General features: G+C 37.1%; 1 protein-coding gene across 2 annotated transcripts in view; it reads left to right on the forward strand.

Annotated features, from left to right (window-relative positions):
- The first annotated feature begins 20,814 nt into the window (after positions 1–20,814).
- Positions 20,815–26,628, forward strand: part of prkcz (protein kinase C, zeta) — a 142,321-nt gene continuing 136,507 nt past the window's right edge. For both annotated transcript variants that reach the window (XM_053317434.1, XM_053317433.1), the window contains exon 1: positions 20,815–21,001. In XM_053317434.1, the coding sequence (XP_053173409.1) occupies positions 20,925–21,001 (77 nt within the window). In that variant the 5' untranslated portion in view covers positions 20,815–20,924. The remainder of the gene's footprint in view (positions 21,002–26,628) is intronic.

A 26,628-nucleotide genomic window follows, 5' to 3' on the forward strand; every position in this document is an offset into this window, starting at 1 on the left:
ACTTGAGAATCCACACTGGAAACTTGACACTCTCAGGTATGGAGAGAACCTCCAGCATTTTTAGTCACTGTTTGATAGAGGTCTACCCTTTGGAAAGCCTTTTACCCATCATACATCATCACAAACAAGTCTGTTGTGATGTTAATGAAAGGAATCTCAATGTGTTGCTGAAATGTGGAGACTGTAGGGACCAGTGTGCGGGTGCACTTCTGCTGTTTACGGACGCTGTGGTCCTGCTGGCTTCTCCAGACCATGTAATACAGTGACAGGGAAAAGCTTAGACACATTTTAGACAATTTCTAAATCAAGGGAATGGGTAGGTCTGTCCAAACATTTGATTGGAACTGGTTAACAAGGTGACAACTGAAACTCAAACTACGCCCAGAGTAATAAAGGGAGGAGTTAGCTACAACTATGCCTGTTATGAAAGAGTCTTCCTGACTGAACTTTTGCTAAGTTTCATTTTGTGAAAATGACAAGCAACTTCTGTATCGTAATGATGATGATCATAAATTTCAGCAGAGCAGTGGTTACAACGTGTAGCCTATATATTTTTGGATGCAACTAGTTTCTGCCAGGCTTTTTCACTGTGTTTAATTACAAGTCCTTTTTTATATATGTTTCATCTCCTCATAAGTTTCCATTAGAAGCTGTTGCTCACTTGATGAGAGGTATGCAGCACGCGTCTTCTCCATTTCTGCGTCAGTAAGTCTGTGATGGATCTTGTGGTCTATTTTAGAAAGCCAAAAAACCTGGAGCGCCCTGGCAGCTGAGTGGTTACAGCTCATACCATATATACACAACGTCCCTGGTTCTACTATATAACTGTTGTACATTTAAACTCTCAATTTATTGTCACTCTGCAGCCTATTGCCCTTTTGAAAGATTGGACAATGCTAGCTAAGCAGCTGTTATGGACAGCAGGACAAGAGGAAGGGCAAGTGCTTGTAATGAGTGATAATCACATTTATAGGTTTCAATTTCAATACCCAAACCTCTTTTAAGAACTTGTGGACAATGCCACGTGTGTTTTTTCTACACAAGAGGACTGGTAATATTTGTTATAAGAGGTCATTTGACAGGAAAACATAACATTGATTGTTTTATGATTTAAAACAAACACCAAATGTTGTTTTTAGTTATACTACTATATTTTCTTTGAAAAATGTTTGGGAAATGTTACACTAGAAGTAAACTACTACTTGTTAATAGTAGTAGTAGTAGGGAGCAGCATGAACACTTCCTGTTTATGAAGGAAAAATCATGTAGTGCAAGTTTTTGTTCGATTTTCAAAGTGAACTCGCCTTTCAATTTATTTAGCACTGTTACATGCTGTGTGGTGTTTGCTGCCGTTTCCTTGTTTTTCTTTTCACTAGGTACCACCCTCCTCCCTCCACTGATTAACACAGCTGTGGCACATCAGGGCTGGCGCTTAAGAACCCCTGGAAAGCTGGTGCCAGGGCAGGGGGCCTTCCGGCAGCATGCCGATCGGAGCTGTATGTGGTGTGCGCGTGTCTAGTATTTCTGTCCAGCGGCGTGGTTCGACTGCCTCATCTTCATTCATAAATCGGCTTCCCTTATTTGGGAGCTTGTTTTGGGTTTGGTCGTTAATAAAGCACTGCTTTGCAGTTAATTGAGTTTGATCTCTGGTGCCTTATTAATATACTTTTTGTTTAGTTGTTTTGCTCGTTACTTCCCTCACTCCTAGGCCTTATCGAGGTCGTAACAAGCACACAATCTGCTGCTGCTTGGAGCGGTTGCTGCACCTCCGTGGCCGCCATACTGGTTGTAAACAGAGTCGCTCTACGATCGCATTGTCTTGAGTCCACCTCCCCGTTCTGTGATTGGTTCCCTATCCCAGGCAAAGATTTTGTCTTGGTGGCCATGCTAACTTTCTGAGCGAATGGAATGTCACCCGAATGAGAGCATACAGTACACTCTAGAAAATGGTCTTGCATTGATTTGATCTTGGTCTTGACTCAGTCTCCCCCCCCGGTCTTGGTCTTGGAATGCTCTGGTCTTGGTCTTGAATCGGTCTCGGGTTAGGTGGTCTTGATTACAACGCTAATTGTCACTAAACTGAGAGAGCTTTTAAAATAAGAGCCCCAACGAAATGAGGCAGGCTGAGTCAGTGGCTTCCTGGTTAGTTTTGTTTTTTCCATCTGGATCATTACATTATTCAAAAATGCTTTAAATGGTACAATGATTTACAGTAAATCTCCACTAATTGTTGAACTGGTGGTTGTTGTTAAAGCAGATACTATAAAACAAAGCCAGTTTTAGACGCTACCACAACTATGTTTTAATGTGTTTCCACCTACGTCATAGAGTGACCACAAAAACACCTCAATGCTCACAGCCAGAGACAAACAGACATGTTTTGTTCTCATGAAGACATAAACCTTCACAGCGTATAACTATGTGGTGAGCAGAGTGGTTTTTAAACAACAGAGCAGGTTGCAGAGTAGATCACACCTTACATGCACACCAACAGTCATGAGCACGTATACTTGAGCAGAAACAGAGATATGCACTGTATTAGTTCAGAATAAGGAAGTAGTTTGTTGTTAGTTGTTGTAAGTTATGAGCATGCAGACAATGTCCAAATACTGATTTCTGATCCATGTGGTTAAAAAGATACTGTGAAACCTAAACATTCTTCCTGAAGACTTTTAGCTTGATATTATCAATTTAATGCAGAAATGAGCAGGAAATAATGTTTTGCTTTCTCTAGTGCAGGCATGTCAAACTCAAGGCCTGCAGACTTTCTAAAGTGGTGTATGAGTAAAGTGTGCCATGTCATGTGTCCAGACAAAAAATGTTTTCTTTTTTTTTTTTAATTCAAGTTTTTATTGAACTTTCCACTTTTCATGACAGGCATTTCCTCCATACAAGAGACGGCAGTACATATATGTTATCAGGACAGACTTAGTACATCAAATAAAATAAACAAACAGAAAAGAAAATGGACATAAACACCTCTAGGCATTACAGGACCCCCCCCCCCCCCCCCCAAACAATGGAGGTCATTATTTATCTTTATAAGGTCCCAAAACCCATCCCACGGGGTTGCCCCCTTCCCCCCATCATCACTCAGTCTGTTAAGCATAGATTCATAGGATGCAGTTTCGGTCATTGCATAGACCGATTCTTTGACCTGAGGGGTTTCTAATGTCTTCCAATGTCTTAAAATGATACGGCATGCAGTTGCTACGCCCACTGAGATTACACAAAAATTACATTTGGAAATTTGTGGTAGTTGAGATCTATCCCCCAGCAAGCAGAGCTCTGGACAAGACGGGATCTTTGATCTGAGCCAGTCACTTAAAATAAGTAGAATCTGAGTCCAGAAGGGTTTGATCAACACACAGTCCCACATGCAGTGGAGAAGGGTTCCAGTTTCCTTTACATTTCCAACATAGGTCATCACCCTGTAGTTTCATCCTATGCAATCTGGATGGTGTGTAATAATATCTATGTAATACATTATATTGTGTAAGTTTACTCCTCAGCCACAATTCTTTCCCACCTATCACCATCGATCTCTCTCCCAAGATCCCCCTGCCAGATTATCCTTAAGGAGTTACAGTCGTTGTTAAGAGAAGAATTAATGATTTTGTAAAATTCTGAAGCTTTTCTTTTCCTAAGTGGGAGTTTCATATAATCTATCACCACGTTATCAGAAATATTATATGATTTGGAAGTAATACAACTCCTTATTTGCAAAAATTTCCAAAAATTATCATTTCCCACCAGATTAAATTTCCGTAACAGCATATCATATGACAAAAATACCCCCTCTTCAAATAAATCATCAATCATGCTTAAACCATTAGAATGCCACCGTTTCCAATATACAGGTTTCTTCCCAATACAGACATCAGAATTGTACCATAATGATGAGTACCTCTGTAAAGTGTATGTAAGTTTAAACATCCTGTGTACTCTAGTCCAAACATCCCTTGAGTGTTTAAGTATTGGATTTGTAATGTTAGATCTTTTTGTGAATACATCTGAAGGGGTTTGAAAGGCAAACATATCTCCTTTTCTATCTCCATCCAGGCCGCTTCACTGTCTGCAGTTTGCCAGTATCTTGCTATTTTGGCCATCTCAAAAGCTAAATAATACAACCTGAGATCTGGGAGGCGAAGCCCTCCCTCCTCCTTATGCGCACACAACTTTCTCAGTTTAATTCGTGGTCTTTTCCCACCCCACAAAAAATGCTTTATTACATCATCCAGTTGTCTAAAAGTGCTGGACGGTATACTTAGTGGTAGCATCATTGTCACATAATTAACCTGGGGTGTGACTATCATTTTTATGATACTGATTTTTCCCAATAATGTCAGTTTTAGTTTCCCCCACTTATCAAGATTTGTTTTTATCTTCTGGAGTAAGGGATTAAAGTTTAGTGCTATTATGTTTTCTATATCCTCAGAAAGTTTAATGCCAAGGTATTTCATCCCCTCCCGTACCCACCTAAAATTAAACTTTTCCACCATAGATGAAATGCATGACCTGGAGAGAGGCATTGCCTCTGACTTACTCCAGTTAATGGAGTAGCCCGAGAATCTTGAGAAGGATTGGATAGTGTCCATGAGATGTGGCAAAGAATAACCCGGAGTCATAACCCGGAGATTTCCCTTTTTTCATAGAAAACATTGCCTTCCTTATTTCAGCCTCGGTTATGGATAATTCCAAACTGGCTGCCTCCTGAGGTGAGAGCTTGGGCACATCTATATTCAGAAGAAACTGTTCTATATCTTCTTGTGAGGCATCAGGAGATATAGAGGATATGTATAACTTCTCATAATAATGTTGGAATATTTCGTTTGTATCTTTAGCAGCGAAATACTGTGTATCTCTCTGTTTTATAACCGGTATGGTATTAGCAGAGAGTCTTCGTTTTAACTGTCTTGCTAATAATTTACCCATCTTCTCCCCACCTTCATAATAATTAGTTTTCAATCTAAAAAGTGCATATTCTGCTTTTTTATTATAAATCTCATGCAGAGAATATTTAAGCTTACAAAGTTCTTGAAATTTCCCATCTGAAAAGCATTTTGATAAATCTAATTCCTTGTCTTTTATTTCCTTTTCTAAATCTTTAATCCTGGTAAGATTTTCTCTTTTATTTTTTGTAGCTTGTGCAATGAATTTTCCTCTGATAAATGCCTTTGAGGCTTCTCATACAGTAGTTATTTCTTCAGTGCTACCAATGTTGATCTCAAAAAAGGTTTTGAAGTCCTCTTCTATTGTCTTTCTGAAAGTTGAATCTGACAATAATCCAGTGTTTAGTCTCCATCTACCTCTCCTTTCAGTTTTTTGATTGGCCTTAATAAATAGCTCAACTGGTGCATGATCTGTAAAGGAGATTGTCTTTATATTACAGTCAGCCACATTGTCTGTTAGAGATGTACTTACTAGAAAAAGATCTATTCTAGAATACGTTTTATGACAATGGGAGAAAAAAGTAAATCCTTCACATCTGGGTTTGTCAGCCTCCATATATCTATTTGTCCCACATCCCTACACAAAAAATGTTTTCAAATATAAGCTTAAGCAGTAATACTGTTGCTGATTTACAAGAGCAGTTGGTGGAAAAAGGGAAAAGACTTCATTGCGTATTCTCTTGCGGATTAGTGGGGAGGGTGCGGGAGAAGATGCAGCAGGAGAAATATGCAGGTGAGCTGACAGTTTATCACTGCATCATACACCAGGAAACACTGTGTGGTAAAGCTCTCATAATGAAAACTGTAATAAGCACTGTAACATGTATGGTGAACTTTATTAGAGCTAAAGGCTTAAAACACCACCAATGCCAGGCTTTCCTTGGGGAGATGGATTGTGAATGTGACACTGTGCCCTAACACACAGAGGTGAGATGGATAAGTCGAGGGAAAGTGCTTCATAGATTTTTTGTTGCATGAGGAAATCTGCCAGTTTTTGGAAAGCAAAGGGAAAGTCACCACAGAGCTCCAGGATGAAAAGTGGCGATGTGAGCTGGGCCTTTTTGTGTGACATAACAAAGCATCTCATTGCACTAAATCTCCATCTTCAGGGATGGAGACCTGTGATCATAGACATGTATGATGCAGTGAAAGCTTTCCAAGCCAAGCTGTGTCTGTGGGAGACTCAGATCCAGCAAGAAAACTTTGGTCACTTTCCATGTTGCCAGACACTGACAAACCATGTCTCCACTTTGCTGATAAACTGGACTCACTTGGCACAGAATTCACTCAGCGATTTGCCAACTTTGCAGCTGAGAAATTTAAGTTTGAAATGTTCTGCAACCCATTTGCAGTTGACGTGGAAAGAGCACCTGTGAACCTCCAAATGGAGCTGATAGACCTACAAGTATGACTCTGTGGACACTGCACAGTTTCCAAGATTCATCACTGAAACGATGCTTCAACTCTGCCTTCATGCTGCTCAAGTAGCTGCATGTTTGGAAGCACGTACCTGTGTAAGCAACTTTTCTCTGTGATGTAGATGAACAAAATAGTCGTCTCACTGATGCACACCTTCACTCCACATTGAGGGTTTACCACAGCACAGAACCCTAAACACTGATGAACTGGCACTCAATAAAAGATCCCAAACATTTGGCTTTAGCACATGTTCATAAAAGAAGAATGTAGCCTACCTAAATGTTTTCCCTTTGCACTTCATCCAATATCCTGTTTAATAAATGTTGACTATGTTTGGCCCTTGACATAGTCCCAGTTTTTGGTTTGGGCCCTTTCTGTGATTGAGTTTCACCCTCCTGCTCTTGTGGATCACATCCCTGTTGGAGTAAAAGTGACAACAAACTGACACTTAGAGTCTAACAATACTGTAGAGTGCTCTATGTGTGTGTGTCCTCATGTTTTTATAACTTTGCCTTATTAGAAGGTATATTTGTAGTCTCTATACATCAGTATATTAATGAGCATAAAAATGCACTTCTGTATTGGCCCCTCAGTTGTTTTTATGAGGTACTTTTGTTCAAGTGTCTTCTGAAGAAATGTTTTCTATCTAACATCAATGCAAACACCAACACTTGCACCAATAGAAAACAACCACAGAAGAAAATGTTCCATTTGACCAGCCAATCATGACTTACATTTCCTTTAATGGAAAAGTGTGCGTTGCTCATGACATCCGTGAGTAAGAACAGTGTCGCTGCTTATTACTTACAGATCATCGTCACACATGGATGGGCTGCATGTTTTTCTGGTTGTTCTTTTAGGTAATTACTCTGATGTTACATTTTGAAGATTACATTATAATTGCTCACAGTTTGACAATGACTTCATGCAGTAACCTGCATCTTTTGTAACGTGGAATGCTGTACTGTAACATTTCAACATGCTTTAATTGTTGTGTTTGTTTTCCAGGAGTTGTTTCCTGCAGTCATGATGGGATCTCTGGATCAGTGTTGGAGGTTACAGTCACACCAGGAGACAACATCACTCTAGCTGTGTCCCAATTCCGAGGCTGCATCCTTCGAAGTACGCGGCCTTTGCGGCCTTCGAAGGATGCAACCTTCTGAGGAACCTCCGAAGGATGCATCAACCGTTGTTAAATGAGACGGTCTAGCCTTCGAGGCATTTCCTGGTTGCGTCACCAGCTGTTCCCTCCCATAAGACGAGACAGACGCCTCGACCGAAAGACGGTGAAAAAGCTGACAAAATTATAAGAGAGAAGAAAGGAGAAGAATAAAGGAAAGGAGAAGAAAGAAGGAAAACACACAAGAAAGAAAGAAAGAAAGAAAGAAGAAGAAAGAAGGAAAACACACAAGAGAATGAATAATAAAATAATAATAATCTGTAAATAGTTATTCCTGATGTAATTTTTGTAAATAGTTAAATGTTTCATCACTTGATAATAAAAGAAAATATTTAATCCCTTGTTCTTCCTGAACAGTAGCACTTTATACGTTTGCTAACCCTGTTATAAATTGTACTTCAGTTGTAAATACTAAATGGAATAGACAACGTGCAACAATTGACAATATTTTTTATTTTATAACATTAACATAAAATCACCACTTCTTTTTGGCCTGGTGGGGCTGGACCTTCCCCTCCATGCCCATCTTTTCCAGTATTGTTCTAAACACAGAGGGAAGCAAGAGAAAAGGTAAACACAGGGATGCTATGTTAACAGACAAAAGGGTTCTAATATAGCAAAACATTATCATAATAATGTAGTAGTATAAAGAAGTATAACATATAATAGTGACAATCCCAAACGTAGCTCTTTATTAAAATCTAAATTTGTTCATCTGAGTCTATATATATATATACATATGTATAAGTAAATATATATATATATATATAAATAAATAAGTCAAGTAATAAAATATAAAATATAAGTAATTAGTAAAAGTATAAGTAGTAATAAGTAAAAGTAATTAAATAAAAAAAAAAACAATACTTACACTTGAATGTAAATTCTTCCCCGCTTGGTTATTGTTGTGTTTTCGCGGCACTGAACAGCGCCGCGCAAAGGATCTTGGGATGTGGGAGCATCTGGGAGGCCGCGAAGGATAGTAGCGGTGCATCCTCCAAAAAGAGGGAAAAGAAGGCCGCATTTTAGGGCTGCATTTGAAGGAGTCTTCGAATTGGGACGTAATCGGCCACTAAATGCGTGCTTCGAAGGATGCAGCCTCGCAATTGGGACACAGCCTCTGTACTGTGATTGTCAACCATCATCAGGAGTATACATAGTGTGGTACAGGAACTGTTCACATGAGAACCACTGACAGAGATTTTACAGTCCTTCTAAATCCATTCCCTCGTTTTCATTTGGTGAAGAATAAATCCTCTGAATCCTATGACCTGATGATCAGGAACATCAGTGATTCAGATGCAGGTCTCTACTACTGTGGAACTGAGCAGCCAAGAGTGGAGGATAAAGAATGCATTCAAAAAACATATCTTTATGGATATGGCAATGTCACAACAAGGATCATAGTCGGTAAGTTTTTTTGTGGATTTAATATCTGTGACTATGAATGGCTTTAAGTAATGTTGTTCTTTGATTGAAATATCCATGCTCAACATATAAAAGTCTACATACAACATATATGTAAAAACTAGCTTCAACAAGAAGACACATTGATGTCCTTTTGGGACTTGAGAGATAGTTATCAAATATAGCATTTCAGTCCAAACAGGGGGGCTCTCCATTAGAATCTCTATTACTCAAGGCCAATCTGAGCAAACACATAGCACAAATGTATGATTTACAATCTGAATATTCCAAGAAAAGAAACAATAACAAAGAAATGTATTTTTGATTTTTCCTCACCAGAAAGTCCTGTGCAATTTACAGTTTATTAATCCTCAGAAACATCTGTATTTCTTGATAACTGTGATCATAGAACAATTACATAGTACAGTACATGAGTGTATCTATCAACAGATAAAAATATTGTCATTTTTGTTCAGAGAGTTGAATCAGATAAAACTAAGTTAACTTTGTGTCTGATCCAGACTCCAGTGAGCTTCCACCAGAATGCAGCTCATGCTGAACTCTGCTGTTCTCTCTGTGTCCAACATTTGCTGTTCTCTCCTCTCTTCTTTCATCTCTTCTGGTTTATTGCCTTTGTCAAAAATCAGGTAACTACTATATATGTCACTTTTTTTGTTTTTACATAGAAATAAAGTTTAATATTAATCCACAAAAGGAATCATAAAGAAACCTGGATTAATCTAAGCTCTTCTTTTGTAATGTATTATGTGAGCTTGCTGTAACATGGTGTGATGATCTTATATTTGTTTCTGCAGCTAAAAAAGCTCAAGTTGATGAGCAAACACCTGACAGAGGTCAAACAAGACTGAATCAGGTAATTTACAGTAGTTTATCAAAAGGGTTTTGTTCTTTCATAATACATTTACATATGTTACATTTACAGATGAGACACATCATATTAAAATAAAGGTTTAACAGTAGTTCATCATAAATCAAACACATAGTATTAAATGTGCACATTGTCATGATTCTGTCATGATTGTTGTTTGTGAGGTTTTGATATTTCATCTATACTCATTAAATGAGCTGCTACACTTACAGATCAAAATAATGGTTTTTAATAGTAGTTCATGATGAATCAAACAAGTACAATTAAACATTCATATGTTCATTAAATCATAGGGTGAAGATGTGTGTTATGCTGCACTGAAAATCTATCGGGCATCACAGAGAACACAGAAGAAGAAAACTCCTGACTTGGTTGTAACAGGACTAAAGATGAATCAATTAGTGGTGATGCATATAGACTATTCTATAATTTAGGTATGAGTTAAGCAACAGTCATTACCATCAATAACTGACTTGTAAGAAAATGTGTATGTATGCATGTATGCATGTATGTATGTGTTGGTTAAAACAATTGTTTGGAAAAGTTCATACTAAACTCTGCTTTTTTTGTATTGATTTGTCATGAGGATAAATATACAGTAAGTGTTGTTTTGCTGTATTATTCAGTAGTTCATGGGCCCATCAGTGCTAACACTGTGTACTTCTACTTCAGCTGTTTGATTGTTTCAAATTGTTCGGGACTATCCACTAGTGACTTTAACCACAATCTATATGAATTCATTCATGTGTTCACTTCATTCATTATTTCTAAGAATATACATGCTTTTATTGCATCATGCCTGGATTCATGTAACAGCCTTTTTACATGCCTAAATAGAAAAACGGTAGAGTGGCTATTGACAGGCTTTGAATCAGACTAAAACAGATCACATCAGCCTGGTTTCAGTCTCTTTACACTGGCCACCAGTATGGTTTAGAATTGATTTCAAGGTTCAAGATTCTCAGATTGTTTATCCCTGAAAGACTCTGGGCTGAAGACTACGTTTTTGAAATAAGAGTCCCGAGGCTCTGGAACATCGTGCCCAAGGAAACGAGGCAGGCTGAGTCAGTGGCTCCTCTTTTTTAATCTTAATGTACTTTTAACACACCCCCTTCCCTCATTTCACCTGATTCTATTTTTTATTGTATTTTATGTATTTATCTTACTTTTTGCGTTTCTCTTCTTGTACTTTTATGCATTTTTAGCAGCATCATTTATTCTGTTATTGCTGTGGTTGTTTGTATGTTAAGCACTATGTAATTGTGTTTTCATAAATGATATATTAAAATATTATGATACTGTACATCTGAGCTATGAAAATAAACAAATAAACCTCACTGACAAGAACTGAGTACCATAACCAAGGACTCAAATGCACCACTCAGAAACAAAACAGGTTTCGTAAATCTAAGTCTGTATTTGGGCAAATAGGGTCTGAACATGAGAAGGCAGTCAAACAGACAAACAAATCCACAGGAGTAGGCTGAGGAATGGTCAAAAACTGGTGAAAAGGAGCGCCCTGGTGGTTAGATGCCACGTAATCGCAGCGCCCCTAGTTTGAATCTGGCCAGGGACCTATGCTGCAGGTCATTCACCTCTTTATCTCCCTGTTTCCTGTCGACCTCTCTGCCAGTTACTATATAAATAAAAGGCAAAAAAAGCCCAAAATAAATCTTTAAAAAGAAAATTAAAGCTGCAAGCAGCGCTGGGCGGGACCTGGCGAGGCGGAAAGGTTTCTGTTAGGCGCATTTAGATGCCTTCAGACCCGGGCTTTTATCACTGCAATAAGTATACATTACACACACACACACACACACACACACACACACACACACACACACACACACACACACACACACACACACACACACACACTCTCTCCCTCTGTCTGTCTGTGTAGACATTTAGACTGAGCAACTGAAATGAACTGCCAACACTTTGATGAGTCAAACAGGAGAGGAACTTATTTCCAGTGAAACCTGTAGATATGTTTGGAGGTCATGCTCTTGTAATTCGTGTTTGATCTAGACTTTGACAGCAATGTCAGTGAAACAGCGGACAGACATCTAAAAACATAATAATACAGTCAATAAACTAGAACTAGAAACAGAAAACTGAGGCACCTTTTCCTCATCAGGTATCATGAATCATTACAAGTTTTCTCCACTAGGTGGCACACTAAGACCACAAATGAATCTGGATGACTGCTTGACTTCATTATCTGCTGTAATCCTCTGAAACTGTAACTTGTTAGAACAAACTAGTCAATAAGAATGGAGTCTGTAGCTGAAAGTATGCCTGAAAAATCGCAGAAAATCACACATTTATGGGCAAATTGTGCACTTCCTGTTTGATTTAGGTCAGGGGTGTCAGTGCGTGATTTGTAAGTCTCGATAAGACAAACAATTGAGTTTTGGTTTGATCTTTCTACGACATTCCTACGTCTACGTCTAAGCGTTTCAAGGTGGCGCTAGAGAGCACATTTTGGGGTTACTTATTCCATTTTATCAAATTTATGGCCGGACCTGATGTGGGTGGTAAATTTGGTCTGTTCTGGAGCATGTTTAGATGGTCAAATTTAGGGTCAAAGTGGCATTAGACTCTCCTCCCATTCATTGTCTATGGGAGCGTTTTGGCGAGGGTTTTTGGGCATTTGACCTTTGAGGACTTCTAAAACCCAAACCGGGCGAGTAATGAAAAAGTTGTTCAGAACATTTGTTCAGCAGGGTGTGCTAAGTCAGCTGTTTAATTTTGAAGCCACCACGATGAACGCCCTCGGACAAAATGTGGTTTGTAGGAGGCCAAAAATCGTCGAAAACAGAGCCGTTTCAAGGAATTTGGGGGCCCCAAGTAAAATGGACTCAATTTGTGTTGATGTTGAGGCCATAGTACCACTCAATGTAGTCTCTCCCATGTCTTCTTCTTCCTCATGAATGGTAGATGAAGTTGATGGTGCAGCTGGGAAAATAATTTAGTCTATGTATCATATTTTTTATGTACAGAGTGCATAACATAGACATTAGGGCCCCATATTTAAAAAAATCTGAAATGTCCAGTGAAATGTACAGAGAAAAATATGTTTGACCATTTTATGGAGTTCCATTTCCACAACATATTTTGGTGCCACTCAGGGATTAATGAACCGACATTTAAAAACAACATGTCATTTTGTGTGTGGCTAGATGTACTTTAATGGCAACACAAAAAGATCTAATTAAATTAAGACCTTATATGACTTTGAAGCCAAAATGTTTTAACCATAAAACTCAACATCGTCAAACATGGGGTTCTCAGAATATAACATTATAAAAACTCATATGGAAATGTTTTTATACTTGTTTTCTATCATATGACCGAAGATCGTATGTCCATGACATATTTTGAGGCATTTATGAGACATTTAATATGTCATGGAAACAGAGTTACAAATGTTTTCTATTAATGAAACAAGATTTAATTGCATGAATTGTTCCAAAAAAACTTTGACATCAATACATATTCATTCGAAATAGTATTTATTATCACAATGAAAGAAAGAAAAAAACTAGTGGTGGGCCGTTATCGGCGTTAACGTGCTGCGTTAACGTGGGACTCTTATCGGGCGATAAAAAAAATATTGCCGTTAATCTATTCTCAAAGTTGGGTTGGGAGCTGGGTCTATACTACGCAAGCTAAGATGACTTTCACCAGCGCGGATGTATACCTAGCCGAATTGCACTGTAGGGGGCGAGAACGAGTCTTCGAACCTGTGTGTATGCCTACTGTGAAATTACCACATCAAACGTGACATGCTAACATGGATGCAGCTATGAAGCCGCTGGCTAGATCAGTGTCCACTGAAGTGGTGGTCGGAGCACACTGCTGTCTATGGTAAGATGGCCCACATTGCCTGTAAATACTTGGGGACTCCTGCCACAACTGTCCCATGCGAGAGACTATTTCTTTAGCAGACCATATTGTGCAGAAGAGGAGATCTAGTTTGTCACCAGAAAATATGAACAAGCAGGTTTGCCTGAGTGACTGGTGGAAGAAAGGAGAAATAGAGCTTGGACTGATTGACACAAAGCTACTGACTGTAAACGGTTCATCACGACCTCTTATGCAGGCCCACAGTTCAAAATTTATGTTTAACTGAATAAACAGTTAGTAAACACAAGTACATCTTATTGAACATGATTTATCTTCATCACCAATTATCATAGAACAGCTTTCTCAAGCAGTTTGTGATGCATTTTGGAAACAGGAGATGAGCCCCTGGTCTAATGCACCACCTGGCTTGAGAAACCCGTTCTCAAAGACTTACTTTTAGTCATTATTTGGGTAGCACACATATTCTGAATGCCTTCGGCAGAATTCAAATGAGCCATTTTAATCTAGATTAATTCCAAGATTACAGTGAGATTAATCTAGATTAAAAAAATTAATCTATGCCCACCACTAAAAAAAACACAAATAATTTTTATTATTTATTTTACCCCATAGTTTTAATCATAGATTCATAGAGTAACAAAGGATACAGTTAAAGGTACTAACTGAACAACTGAGTGTTAACGGAGTTCCTACAAAGTTCCAAAGTTTGTAAACATCATTATGAATGTAATAATTTACTATGCTTATTTTGTTGTGCAGCCATAGTATTGTGGTGTTCTCAGCAGCACTCAGTGGCATTGTTAAAGATGCTTTAGTAACATGACATCAGAAACTACACTGGTGATTTCACTCACCTTCATCAGTGGAGGCATCCCTAGGAAGAGGGAAAATTTAAGCAAAGCACCTTGAGGGAGAAAGAAAAGATATGGTGAGAGTAGCATTACCATATTTTTTCTGATTTTATATTTACAAGGAATCCAGCTGCTTTCACAGCTACCAATGGTTAAAACCACCCCAAGCTAATGTTTATGTTTAGGACACGGACTTACTACTTCTTGTAGCTTAACATAGCAGATTTAAGCATTCTACTGTTTGTAATGTTTTCAATAAAACATGTGACAAAAGTCTCTGTTGGCAAGCTCAGCCATTTAATGTGTTTTTTATCAACAGGTCATCAAACATTCTTCTTCTACGCTACTTACTCATGTGGGTCTAAGCAATGTAGCTGTACCACACAAGGCTGCCACCTAGTGGATGGAAGAGCTAATGGCTCCTGTCACCACACTGTTGAGTGTGTGTGCACAGCCTAGGAAATAAATGTTCCATTAAATGTTTGAGAACAGCAGAATGCTGTCAGGCACCTCATGCTTTAAAGACAGTTAACAGCTGGCGCTAACTTGCACTAGCTGTTCAGTTCGTTACTAGCACTGACTGCCTGGCAGGTAGCTAACGTAAACATTACCCGTATATTTAGCCTACCTGCTGCTAAATTACACCATTTGAACAACACACATAGACCTAATTTATCCAATGTAAATTATCACTTGCCGCTGTTTTGTTTTTTCTTTTCCTCCTCTCCCCTTTTCTTCTTTCTTTTATGACTTCCTGAGGGGTAACTCAACTTCATGATAGCTGAAGGTTCAAATTTTGCTACATATATTTCAATTAATGTACAAATAAACATAAACATATTGCTGCTTCACTTTCTTACCTACCTGCTAGCATTACCATGCTAATAAAACATCTACCTATATAACTAATTCATCCCACAGCAACTCAATAACAATTCTCATTTACATACACCATCTCATTCACACATGTCCTTGGTTATGTGGATCTCATTTCAAACAATCTGACTGTAGTGGAGACCCTAGGTGTATGTAGCTGGTTCAGGAATATCACTGAGTTCACTGTGTTGTCCAGGACACCACTTTCAGCCGAATCTCCAGAGACTCAATAAAGAGGAGGCCCGTGAATGTGTCTGATCCTGTTTATTTCCTCCTTACAAGCGATTGTTCTGTGGTTCTAAACATAAAAACAACAAATGCATAAATTAATAAATAATCAATAAATCAAACCACTTAGCTCAGATTCAGTAACATAAAAAGCTCTGAAAATACCTTGGCTAACCAGCATCCTCAGAAAAACATATATGAACACAGTCATAAATCCCTCTTATAACTAATACAATACTCCACGCTATAGCACGCTGAATAACCGGCATGATAACGATCAATATAAACACGGGCATATCACGTGACACTTAATACACTCGGTTGGAAAGCTAGCTGACAAACCGGCTACAGCATGGTGAGCACTAAAGTTACACATCATACGGCCCAAACGTTCCCCAATGCACCAGCATACATCCAACACTCTCTCTACCCATCCAGACATACTTACATGCTTCATTCACGCACACTTCTCACTCCCGTCATTCACTGTGGCCAAAAACACTGCTGCGCGACCGAGTGCGGTCAATTACAATATAACGCCAGCAGGGGGCTCTGCTCACACATCAATCATCTAGTGCTATATCTAACACATCTAACAGCAACAAATATACAGTAACTTTGAGGCCTTTTCTACACTGACGAAACTACACTCAGGATTATAATCTGCTCAACAGCATAAAAAACACACTTTAATATTTACTTTTCAGCTGAGCGATGTGAGAACCATCGCCAGTGAAAGAGACAAAAGAGGTCATTGGAGCCACCTCAGGTTACAGGTACTCATACATTCTGCTTTACATACACAATCTTATTCACACATGGCCTAACCTTGGTTATGTGGTTCTCATTTCAAAGAACTATCTGACCTAACTACACTCATAAATTATCATTTAGTCAACTGCATAAAAGCCATATTTGAAATATTTACTTTTCAGCTGAGTGACGTGAGGACAGTCAGCAGCAAATGAGACTGAAGGGATCATTGCAATTACCCCTTTCAGACATTTTCCTGTAACCAACATGTGGCTCCTAGTTATAAATATATATGTTGCCAGGACACAAGTGTGTTTGGGACACATACTTAGTATGACCTTTATATACAAATATAGCCTACATTCTTCTCACTGCTTTAATCTATCAGCGTGTGTCTTTTGGCAAGTAAACATGCTGCTTTATAATGTATGATATTCTGATGATGATGCAGATGTATGACATGCTGCCTCCCACCATTTCTCCAGCAGAGGGTGCCTCATACTTGATGTTCATCTCATCCTCATTAACTTGAGGCACTGCTTGAAAAAAACTTTCTCCATTATCTCCACCGATTTCCACATTAAAACTTTATGTGAAACTCTTCAGGTAAAACTCTATTTAATGTATGATAACAAACTATCATGCTCGTGTTCTCTCATACTGAGTCCATGATGCAAACAATCCATTGTGATCCACAGCACATGTCCAGAGGATACAGAGGAAGAACATGACACACAATCTGAACTGTAAGGTGACACAAATAACCCCATAAAACTGAGTGATTGTTTTCTACTTATATATTCTATAACTTTTCACTGTTTTGGATTCTGTGATAGCAAACACTGTCTTCATCTTGGGACAAAATGTCCACATTTTCACTTTGTTGTTCAAGAAGTGTTACAAGTCAAATAGAGAGTCTCAGTGTGGTACATTTGGGTAAAACGTGAATAATTGATTATTACTGATGATTGTGATTGGTTTATTAATCAGATTTCTTGTTTCTGTCTTTTTTGTAACAGCAGTGTAAATGTTCAAATGATCCAATATTTCAGCAAAAATCAAAGATTAGAGAACAAACACATAATACTTACTTTACTTTTACTGTAATACTTTAACTACATCAAGCTCATAATACTTATGTACTTTTACTGCAGTAGGATTTTTCATGCAGGTTTTTTTTTACTTGTTATGGAGTATTTTTAAATTGATGTATTGGTACTTTTACTTGTAAATGTAAAGGATCTAGTACTACATCCACCACTAGCTGTCATGAGGCAGTTTCAGTGTCTACATCTGTTGGTTACCTCTGATAAGCTTGATGGTTTCACATTTTTCAGCATGTTGCACACTAAAATGTGTCATGTCATGCTAGTTCCAGCATTACTAACATGACATCTCATGTGACTATGAGTGTTCATTTTCCCTCAATACAACATTAACATTTTATAAATGCCTGCATACATTCACTAATGTTATGGACATTGTCACTGAAAATGATAAACGACTAAATACCACACTAATAATAATATTTCAAGTAAGCACAAGCTCTTCACAAATCTAACAGGATACATTCACTGTCTGGATCATAGACAGCACATGTCAAGTGTTTTACCTTTGTGGCACTCCTCTGGCTCCTGCTGGGCTCTCTCTTCCAGTATATGTGATCACAGAGGTGAGATGGTACTCAACTTAACACAACTTGACTGAACTGAACATTGAATAAATTAGTTCATCTCTTGAACCTGCTGAGCACAATGATGTTTCCCTTAAAAGTTAGAGGTTTACAACATTTTACATGTGACCTAAACCAGCAAGGTGTTTATATGAACAGTAAAGAGGTTTTCCTCTCTGTAATTATTCCTCCTGTTCACACTGACTATTAAAAAGATCTTCAAAAGTGCTTTCAGTGTTCAGTGATGGAGGACTGTATCCACAGTGTGTCCACACAGTCATTTAAAGTAGATGATCAGCTTCTATTGAGCTTCATCAGTGTGAGTTAGTCATATCAAGTGATATCTGACACATTTACAGTCTTTTTACCATCAGATTCCCTCTTAGTGTTTCCTGTTTCTCTGTGGTGGAAGTATAGTAACAAAAAGACTTTGCTACTAAAACCACTGTAATGTTGAAACATAGAAGATGAAGATTTGACTCATTTGGACGCTGAAGCTTCATATTAGCTTCACATCAACTTTTAAATCCATGTTTACACAGAAGGAGGACTGTGGATTTAGTCCTCCATCACTTACACAAAACAGGTTTACATGTTCACTGTTGTTTTAAGACAGAATTGAACATTTGTGAACCTGTCCTTTAAATAAACAAGCAACTTTCAGCTCTGCATGTATATAATGTCTTTGTTACATTTAAATTGACATTACTACAGAACATAGTGATCACATATGCATTATTTAATAAAGTGATGAATGAGGGTTTTATCTTGATTAAAATTAGGATGAAAGTAGAAACTTTGCCATCTTTAAACCAGCAGTTTACAGGTTAAAGCTGGTTAAATGCAATATTTTATTTTTCTTCTTTTCTGAACATTTACTCAGTTCAATTTTTTGTGCTTACTTAAGGTTTTACTTTACAATTACAACTTTAATATATCTTTTGATGTGTCAGTATCTCTAAATGACTTTAAACTCTCTACATTTTCACATTTTTCATGATGACTGACATGATGAGGTCACTGTGTGATGGTATTTCTTGCACAGTTTTTCAGAAATCGTTGAGTGAAGTTTCTCCTCCAATATTACACAGTGAACTGACGATTTTAGAACAAGTGTCTCCAATGTACATGCTCCATAGCAACCAGTGTCCTACGTCATCACTGACAGTCTAGCTGCTGAGACTGCACATAGTAGCAATAATATTTAACATGTTTATTTAATGAGCTGAGTGTGCTATATCACTGCCAACATTCCCTCAGTATTATTAGCATTTAGTATAGAACCACTATACTTTTCTGAAGGTGTTTGTTTTTTGATCCAGGTGAAAGATGTGAGCGGTAGTTTTCAACCCTGAGTGAAAGGTAGCATAAAATTGAGCTTTATTCTAATTTGCATTGTCATTTTGAAACATTTTGAGTAATTTTGAAAATTATTTCATTTCAAATTACCTGGAGTTTATTTTTTTTAACTTTTTAAAACTCCAATTAAATCATTAATACGTTGTGACTTAAAAAACCATCAAAGCAGAAAGAAAACAGGCTTTATTGCATCCTATGAACTTATTTAAATTAAATTTAAATGTATTTCTTCTTCTTCTTTATTTACCATTTTATGCTTAAAGAAACTTGTTTTCCACCAAATACATTAAATAGGTGTAATAGTTATAGCCTACTTAATCATTATCAAATGAATTGCTATTTATGATTCTAAGAATTATATTTGATTATACAGTAGCAATTGGACATATTTATTATACTTTCTATATAGGCCAGAGTGTGTATATTTTTATTGTCATCTTTTATTATAAATGATACATTCATAATACAACAATGCAACATTGTTTGGAATTAGTGACACACAGGAAATTTCCTCTCTTCATGCAATAAACTCAAGCAAAGGACATCAATGACGTTAATGGCGTTAGAACTGTAAATGATTGACCGGTGTCTTTGAAGGTGTCTACTCATCAACCAGCAGGTGGCGCTCAATATCTATATTATTAGTGGAAGCCTCATTTACTTTAAATCCAATTGTTTGTGCTATTTACTGTTTCAGCTTTTTGCAACAAATTGAATAATGCCTTAATTAAAAGTGCAAATAATGTATTAATAAGATAATTTAATTCTGATAAAAATAAAACAAATATAAAGAAGACATTTATACACATTCTTGTGGTCAGGATTAATTTCGGGGAATGGAAAGAGTCAAGAGTTTGCAATGTTGGAATATGACCAAGACATTACAACAGGGCAGTGTTCATACGTGGGTGAAACATAATGTGAAGATATTAAAAGAAAGACTTCATGTGGACAGTGATGTGAGTTCTATATGAACTCTCCGTCTATTTCCTGTCTGGACGTCTTTAAGACTGTTTGGGCTTTTGAACAAGCCCCGTTAAAACAACGGCACAGGTGAATTTGGACTGCGGTAACCATAGTGAACCATAAGAAACTGTGTCAAGCTCCCTAGAGACAGTCTGAACACCACCACGGATCAAGAGTTTCTACTTCCAAAATAAAAGCATTGCTAGGAATTCTAAAGGCCAGCGCTGAATATCCCTATTGACATATTTTATTTTGACACGTCAAATCGGAAACTATTAAGCCATTCATGCTAACTTGATAGATTTGGGAGCTTCTTCTGCTGTCCAAACGAAAGAAAGTAGAAAGTAGCTGAAGTAGTTCTTGTCAGCAGAGGTGAGGAACAAACAAACGTTACCTGTACCGGCTTCACTCAGCCGTTACTCTGCGACGTCACACAGCTAACGTTAGCCTGGGCCTGTCCCGTTAACGTCGGGCTAAGTCGGAACATAAACCAAACTCTACCATGCATATGCCAGCGTCAAACGGAGCCATAATGGACTTACAGTCGCAGACGGTGAAAATTAAAGCACACTACAGCGGGTAAGTGTTGAACTTAGTGTGGGAAACAAATAGAGAGGAGGTGACGATGACGAGGGGAAACACCTGTGGAATGGAGACTTGTAGCTTACTGTGTGTGGTGGTAGGAGACACTGCACTCCTCTGGCATATTAATAATAACAGTAATGATAAAAACTGTTTTTTGGTATGCTTTAGTGTGAGTCATTGTCAAGTGTATGAAATGCAGATGTTTAGTTGTGTTGATAAATTAAGCCTTTCTGTAGGATTGAAGTTTTCTTATGACTTGTGAACTTCCACACACTGACGAACATGAGCTGCTGCTGCTGCTGAAAGTTGTTCAAAAGTTATTGAAGGTCCTTGATAATATTTAATATCCCTGTCCTCCTTCCAGTGTCCTTCCGTTCCTCAGCTACATTATGTGAGGTTTAAAGGACAGGTTCACCATTTTTAAGTGTGCCTTCTTAGCCCAAATGTACATTATGTGTGTTTTTCTTGCTGTAATGATTCCTCCTGTTCATACTGACCATTAGTAGATCTCTTCATAATGTACTTGGGTCAATGACGTATAAGGATTTTCAACAGGTCAATTTTAAAATAATAAAAATGGGAATATATAGCCTATTGCAGTAGTTCAAACATTAAGAATGTAAAGTACACATAAATTCATATTTAAATAGTAAATTAAGTGTTTTATGTGTTTTTTCATCTCAATGAATTAGAACTGACCTTTAAAAAAATCATGTGGTGCGACCGTGATCTATCTTAAAATAAATGAATTTCCTTAACATGCATTAACACTATTTGCATGTCTTTTGAGTTTTTGTAAATAATAATCTCATATTTATGTTCTATAATGTCACAGTTGCCTTCTTAAATGAATGGAAGACTTATTTTTTCTGTAAATTGCTTAAAAATGATTTAAAACATTTAAAAATACAATTCAGTTAAACATACTGTATCAGTGATTAATATTACTGCCACAGAGAATTGATATTTTACTCTGAATTTAATACAGTTATTGGTATTATTGGTCGCACCACATGATGAATGGTCGCACCACATGACAGAAAGACCTCATATCATTAAAAATCTATTGAAAGAAATAGAAAAATAATTACTTCAATGCAGAATAGAACTAAACCAGTGGTTTTATTACAATTTCACAGAATTTTTATAAACTCAAACATTTCATAAACATTTTTTAAAACAGAAGTGCAGCACGCCATCATTGCTTTGTCATGAACAAACTTTTCATTTAACTTGACAATGGAATAAGTCTATTTCGATTATTGAATCATTTAGAACAGAAATATGTATTATCTAGTCATCATCAAGCTGACTTGATTTTATATATTGAATCTTTCTCTACTGTTTTCTTCATTAGTAGCTGAGACAGAAATGCAAAGCCATGCCATTAATCTATGGTGTATCACTTTGGACCATTGATATATTTTATCGACAAAAATATTGAGATACACCTCTTAATCATTGAATTCAGGTGTTTTATTCAGGTGTATGAAATCAAGCATCTAGCCATGTAGTCTGCATTTACACACATTTGTGAAAGAATGAATTGCTCTGAAGAGTTCAATGAATTCAAGCTTGGTATGTCAGTTTGTGAAATGTGTTCCCTGCTATACATTTCACTGTCAACTGTAAATGGTATTATTAACAAGTGGATATTTAAGAACAACAGACACTCAGCCACGAAGTGGCAGACCACATCTAGTTCATCACAAAGATGGGGTTGAGATTATGAGCCAGGCCTTCTCATCCAACATCACTGTCTGATTTCAGCAATGCTCTTCTGAATGAATGGACAAAAATTCCCACAGCCACTCTCCATAATCTTGTGGAAAGCCTTCCAGAAGAGTAGAAGCTGTAATAGTTACAGATCTCTATATTAATTCCCGTGGATTTAAAAAGGGATATCATGAATGCTCATGTAGGTGTCATGGACACATGGCCCAATACTTACTCTCTCTCTACAGTGTAGATGAACCTGCATACAAAAACTGCAATCCATCCAGGTAATGAAAAACATACCAGAGTGATATGTACTTCATGGTGCTTTATTTTTAGCTTTCATTTTTACAATTTTTACCTTTCTCTTCTCCTAGCAGGGTACACCACTCTTACTGCAGGGTCAGAATTAACACACTGCCAATGGCAAGCAGTTTTTACCTTGCATGGGAGTGTGATCTGGCAAAATAGATTATAACAGTTAGAAATAAATAATGCTTTACAAACAAATGCATAATTGCCAAAGTGACATTGCATTTTTCTGATATTATACAAAAATTATACGTAAACTGTTGCTTCTGAAATCTTAGAAAAAATGACTCAAATTGCATACAAATATATTCCAAATAATACTAAAATAAAGGAATTAATGTAAGTAAATCATTCACTGAATATAAAAGTTTCTAATATTGGACATATCTGTCATTAAAAAGACTCTGCAATGGTCGCACCACATGATATTTGGTCGCAAATGATATTTTCAAGTTCAATCAAAATTTACAGGCACAGAATTGACCACCTAAACAAAACAAGCTAGCTTGCCACAAAAAGGTCATTATGAAATTTAAAATCAAAACATATATTTGTAGAAATAACGTCATATTTATTGTTTTCTTGAGGTCATACCACATGATATCAAAATATGGCAACTACATACCAGCCATTAAAAAGCTTCATTTTTTCCATATTTTAGAAAGGGGTACAAACCTGCTTGTTATGTCCATGGGTCCTTGGCAAACTAGTGTATGATGCAGCATCCTGCCTTTGAATGATTTTCATCATAAAAGTCCCAGACTGGTTGTTTCTTGATGGTCGCACCACATGATATTTCATCAAATCATCATCGTCAGACAAAGTTTGTTTATATGCCATGACGGAAAAATAAATACAAATGGTTTGTAATTTTGTACAGTAGTATAAAACACTCTGGAAAACATGCCAAAAAGGGCAGAACATACATTTGAATAGATTTGGAGTAATTTCAAATAAGTTTTCATAACAGCAGTCATGGCCAGACAGTCGCACCACATGATATTTTATCACTTTAAATAAAAGAAAAAATACTAATAACTTGTGTTTTTGAAAACTTAAAGTGAATACATATGTAGGAAAGCCATTACATATATATGGTATTTATTTATTCATTTAAACCTTTTTCTAAATGTATAAAATGCAGTCGGACTGCAAATGTAGGCGTCACGTCATTGACCCACTTACAATGGAAGTGATGGAGGACTAAATCCACAGTCCTCCTTCTGTGTAAACATGGATTTAAAAGTTGATGTGAAGCTAATATGAAGCTTCAGAGTCCAAATGAGTCAAATCTTCATCTTCTATGTTTCAACATTACAGTGGTTTTAGTAGCAAAGTCTTTTTGTTACTATACTTCCACCACAGAGAAACAGGAAACACTAAGAGGGAATCTGATGGTAAAAAGACTGTAAATGTGTCAGATATCACTTGATATGACTAACTCACACTGATGAAGCTCAATAGAAGCTGATCATCTACTTTAAATGACTGTGTGGACACACTGTGGATACAGTCCTCCATCACTGAACACTGAAAGCACTTTTGAAGATCTTTTAATTGTCAGTGTGAACTGGAGGAATAATTACAGAGAGGAAACATTCTTAACTGTTCATATGGTCACATGACTGCTGTTTTAGGACACACTTTAAAATTGTGAACATATCCTTTAACATATGATACATGTTTCTGTCAAATGTCAATGAATGAACGCAACTGACAAGTTTGGGGTCGGCATGTATGATAATATGTGACAGCTTGGGGGAGGGGAGCATGAGGACCGTCTGACTTACACTTTGACATTTGGCCTCTTTAATATTGACTGAGTTATGGATGTGGTGGAACTTTGATCAACTTTGATATTGATTGATTGGCTTAGCTTTTGATTTCCTAAGTGGTTATCTTGAGCTCAGCTTTAAGACGGACTTGAACATTTGGAAACATATCCTTTTAACTGACTGTAAAGCTGTCACTCATCATTGGATCATTTTCATCCTGTGTTTGTAGTGTTGAATGATTTCTCCCCTCTATACGTTTAGTAGGTGGTGTATTTATACATTTGTTATGTTGTCTTTGATAATGAGCCTTACTTGGACAAATATGATTCTATTGCTCTTCAACTTTAATTACTCCTCAGATTTAGACTTTTTTTTTCTTTTTTAAATCTTGCAACAATTTGTAATTTCTGTGTAATTTCTTTCACAGTTCACAGCTAACTCACAACACTGTGCCAACAGCTCTGTGTGAAATTCTATGTGTTCATCTTATAACATATGTTCTAGTGTACAGTAGATGATTTGTAGTGTTTTTACCTTCAGTCTGCTGATAGGCTCCATCAGTCATTCCACAGTTAGTGATCCAGCTGATCTATTCTTCTGTCACAACCTTTTAACCTTTAGTCTTTTTGTAATGTTGCGTTTGTCTGCTTCCCTCCCCATCCTATATTATAATGATTTACCTATTTTGTATGACTTTAATTCTCTTAAGTGTTTTAATTGTATTGCTTTTTATATCTGTTGACATTGATGCAGTTAATATCCATATCCTAGAAGTCAGAGGTGATTTACATGAGATCACAAACAAGCAAAGATAAACAACCAGAGCAGCTCATAGTCTGTACAAATATACATATCATATAATGGACATGAAGCCCCCTTACAAGACATGGTTTAGTGTGATATGCAGGGCTGAAAGGAATAACTGCTCCGACACTGAAGTGAATGTAGACATTTCTTCAGTCAGAACCCAAGATCCCAAATGTATTGAGTTTATAATAAAATGTGGATGCAGGGATGGTGATGTTTGGTTCTCCAGTCCCCTTTTCTGTCCAAAATCTAAATCCACACTAAACCATCTTAACAACTAACATGCTTTACTTCTCATCATCATCCATATTATGCTAATCTTCAGGTTTGATGGGTACATTTGGTTGTGTCTGTCATGAAGACACACTACATTCTTATTCAGCTGTGTTTTTATTGTTATATTTGGAATTGTAGCTGCAAGGATTTTTTTTGATAGTCAAAAAATTAATCGGCAACAATCATGAGAATCGATTAATCATTTCAGTAATTTATCAATGAAAAAAAAGCCAAATATTTGATGGTTCCAGTTTCTTAAAGGAAAATGTTTCTTCTTTCTTTTTCATTTGTGACAATTTATTTAATATCGTGACATTTTAGATTTTAATCAGTCAAAACAAGCAGTTTGAAGTAATTACGGTGTCCTCTGAGAAACTGTGAATGACATCTTTTAAACAGTTCCTTAAACAACTAATGGTGGAAATAATTATCAGATTAATCTACAATTAAAATAGTAGCCGCAGCCCTGGTTGGCATGGCAAAGTTAAATATAAAGTAGAGTTTAACGGCTAGAGTTTAGCATGCTAGCCTTGCTATAGTTAGCACATAAATATGTCAGAGTTGTCCTCTATGCATCATTCTAAATGTTAGCAGCATTAGCACAGTGTGCACACAGACAGTATAGTGTGAGCAGCAGCTGCAGTGTCTGCTCTGGCTGTGTTCAGGTACAGTGCAGACAGCTGTATTGATGAACACAGAAGTGACTGTTCTGTCAGGTGTGTGTGACATGGACGA

The sequence above is a fragment of the Scomber japonicus genome, chromosome 4, assembly GCF_027409825.1.
Source record: "Scomber japonicus isolate fScoJap1 chromosome 4, fScoJap1.pri, whole genome shotgun sequence".
NCBI classification, from domain to species: domain Eukaryota; kingdom Metazoa; phylum Chordata; class Actinopteri; order Scombriformes; family Scombridae; genus Scomber; species Scomber japonicus.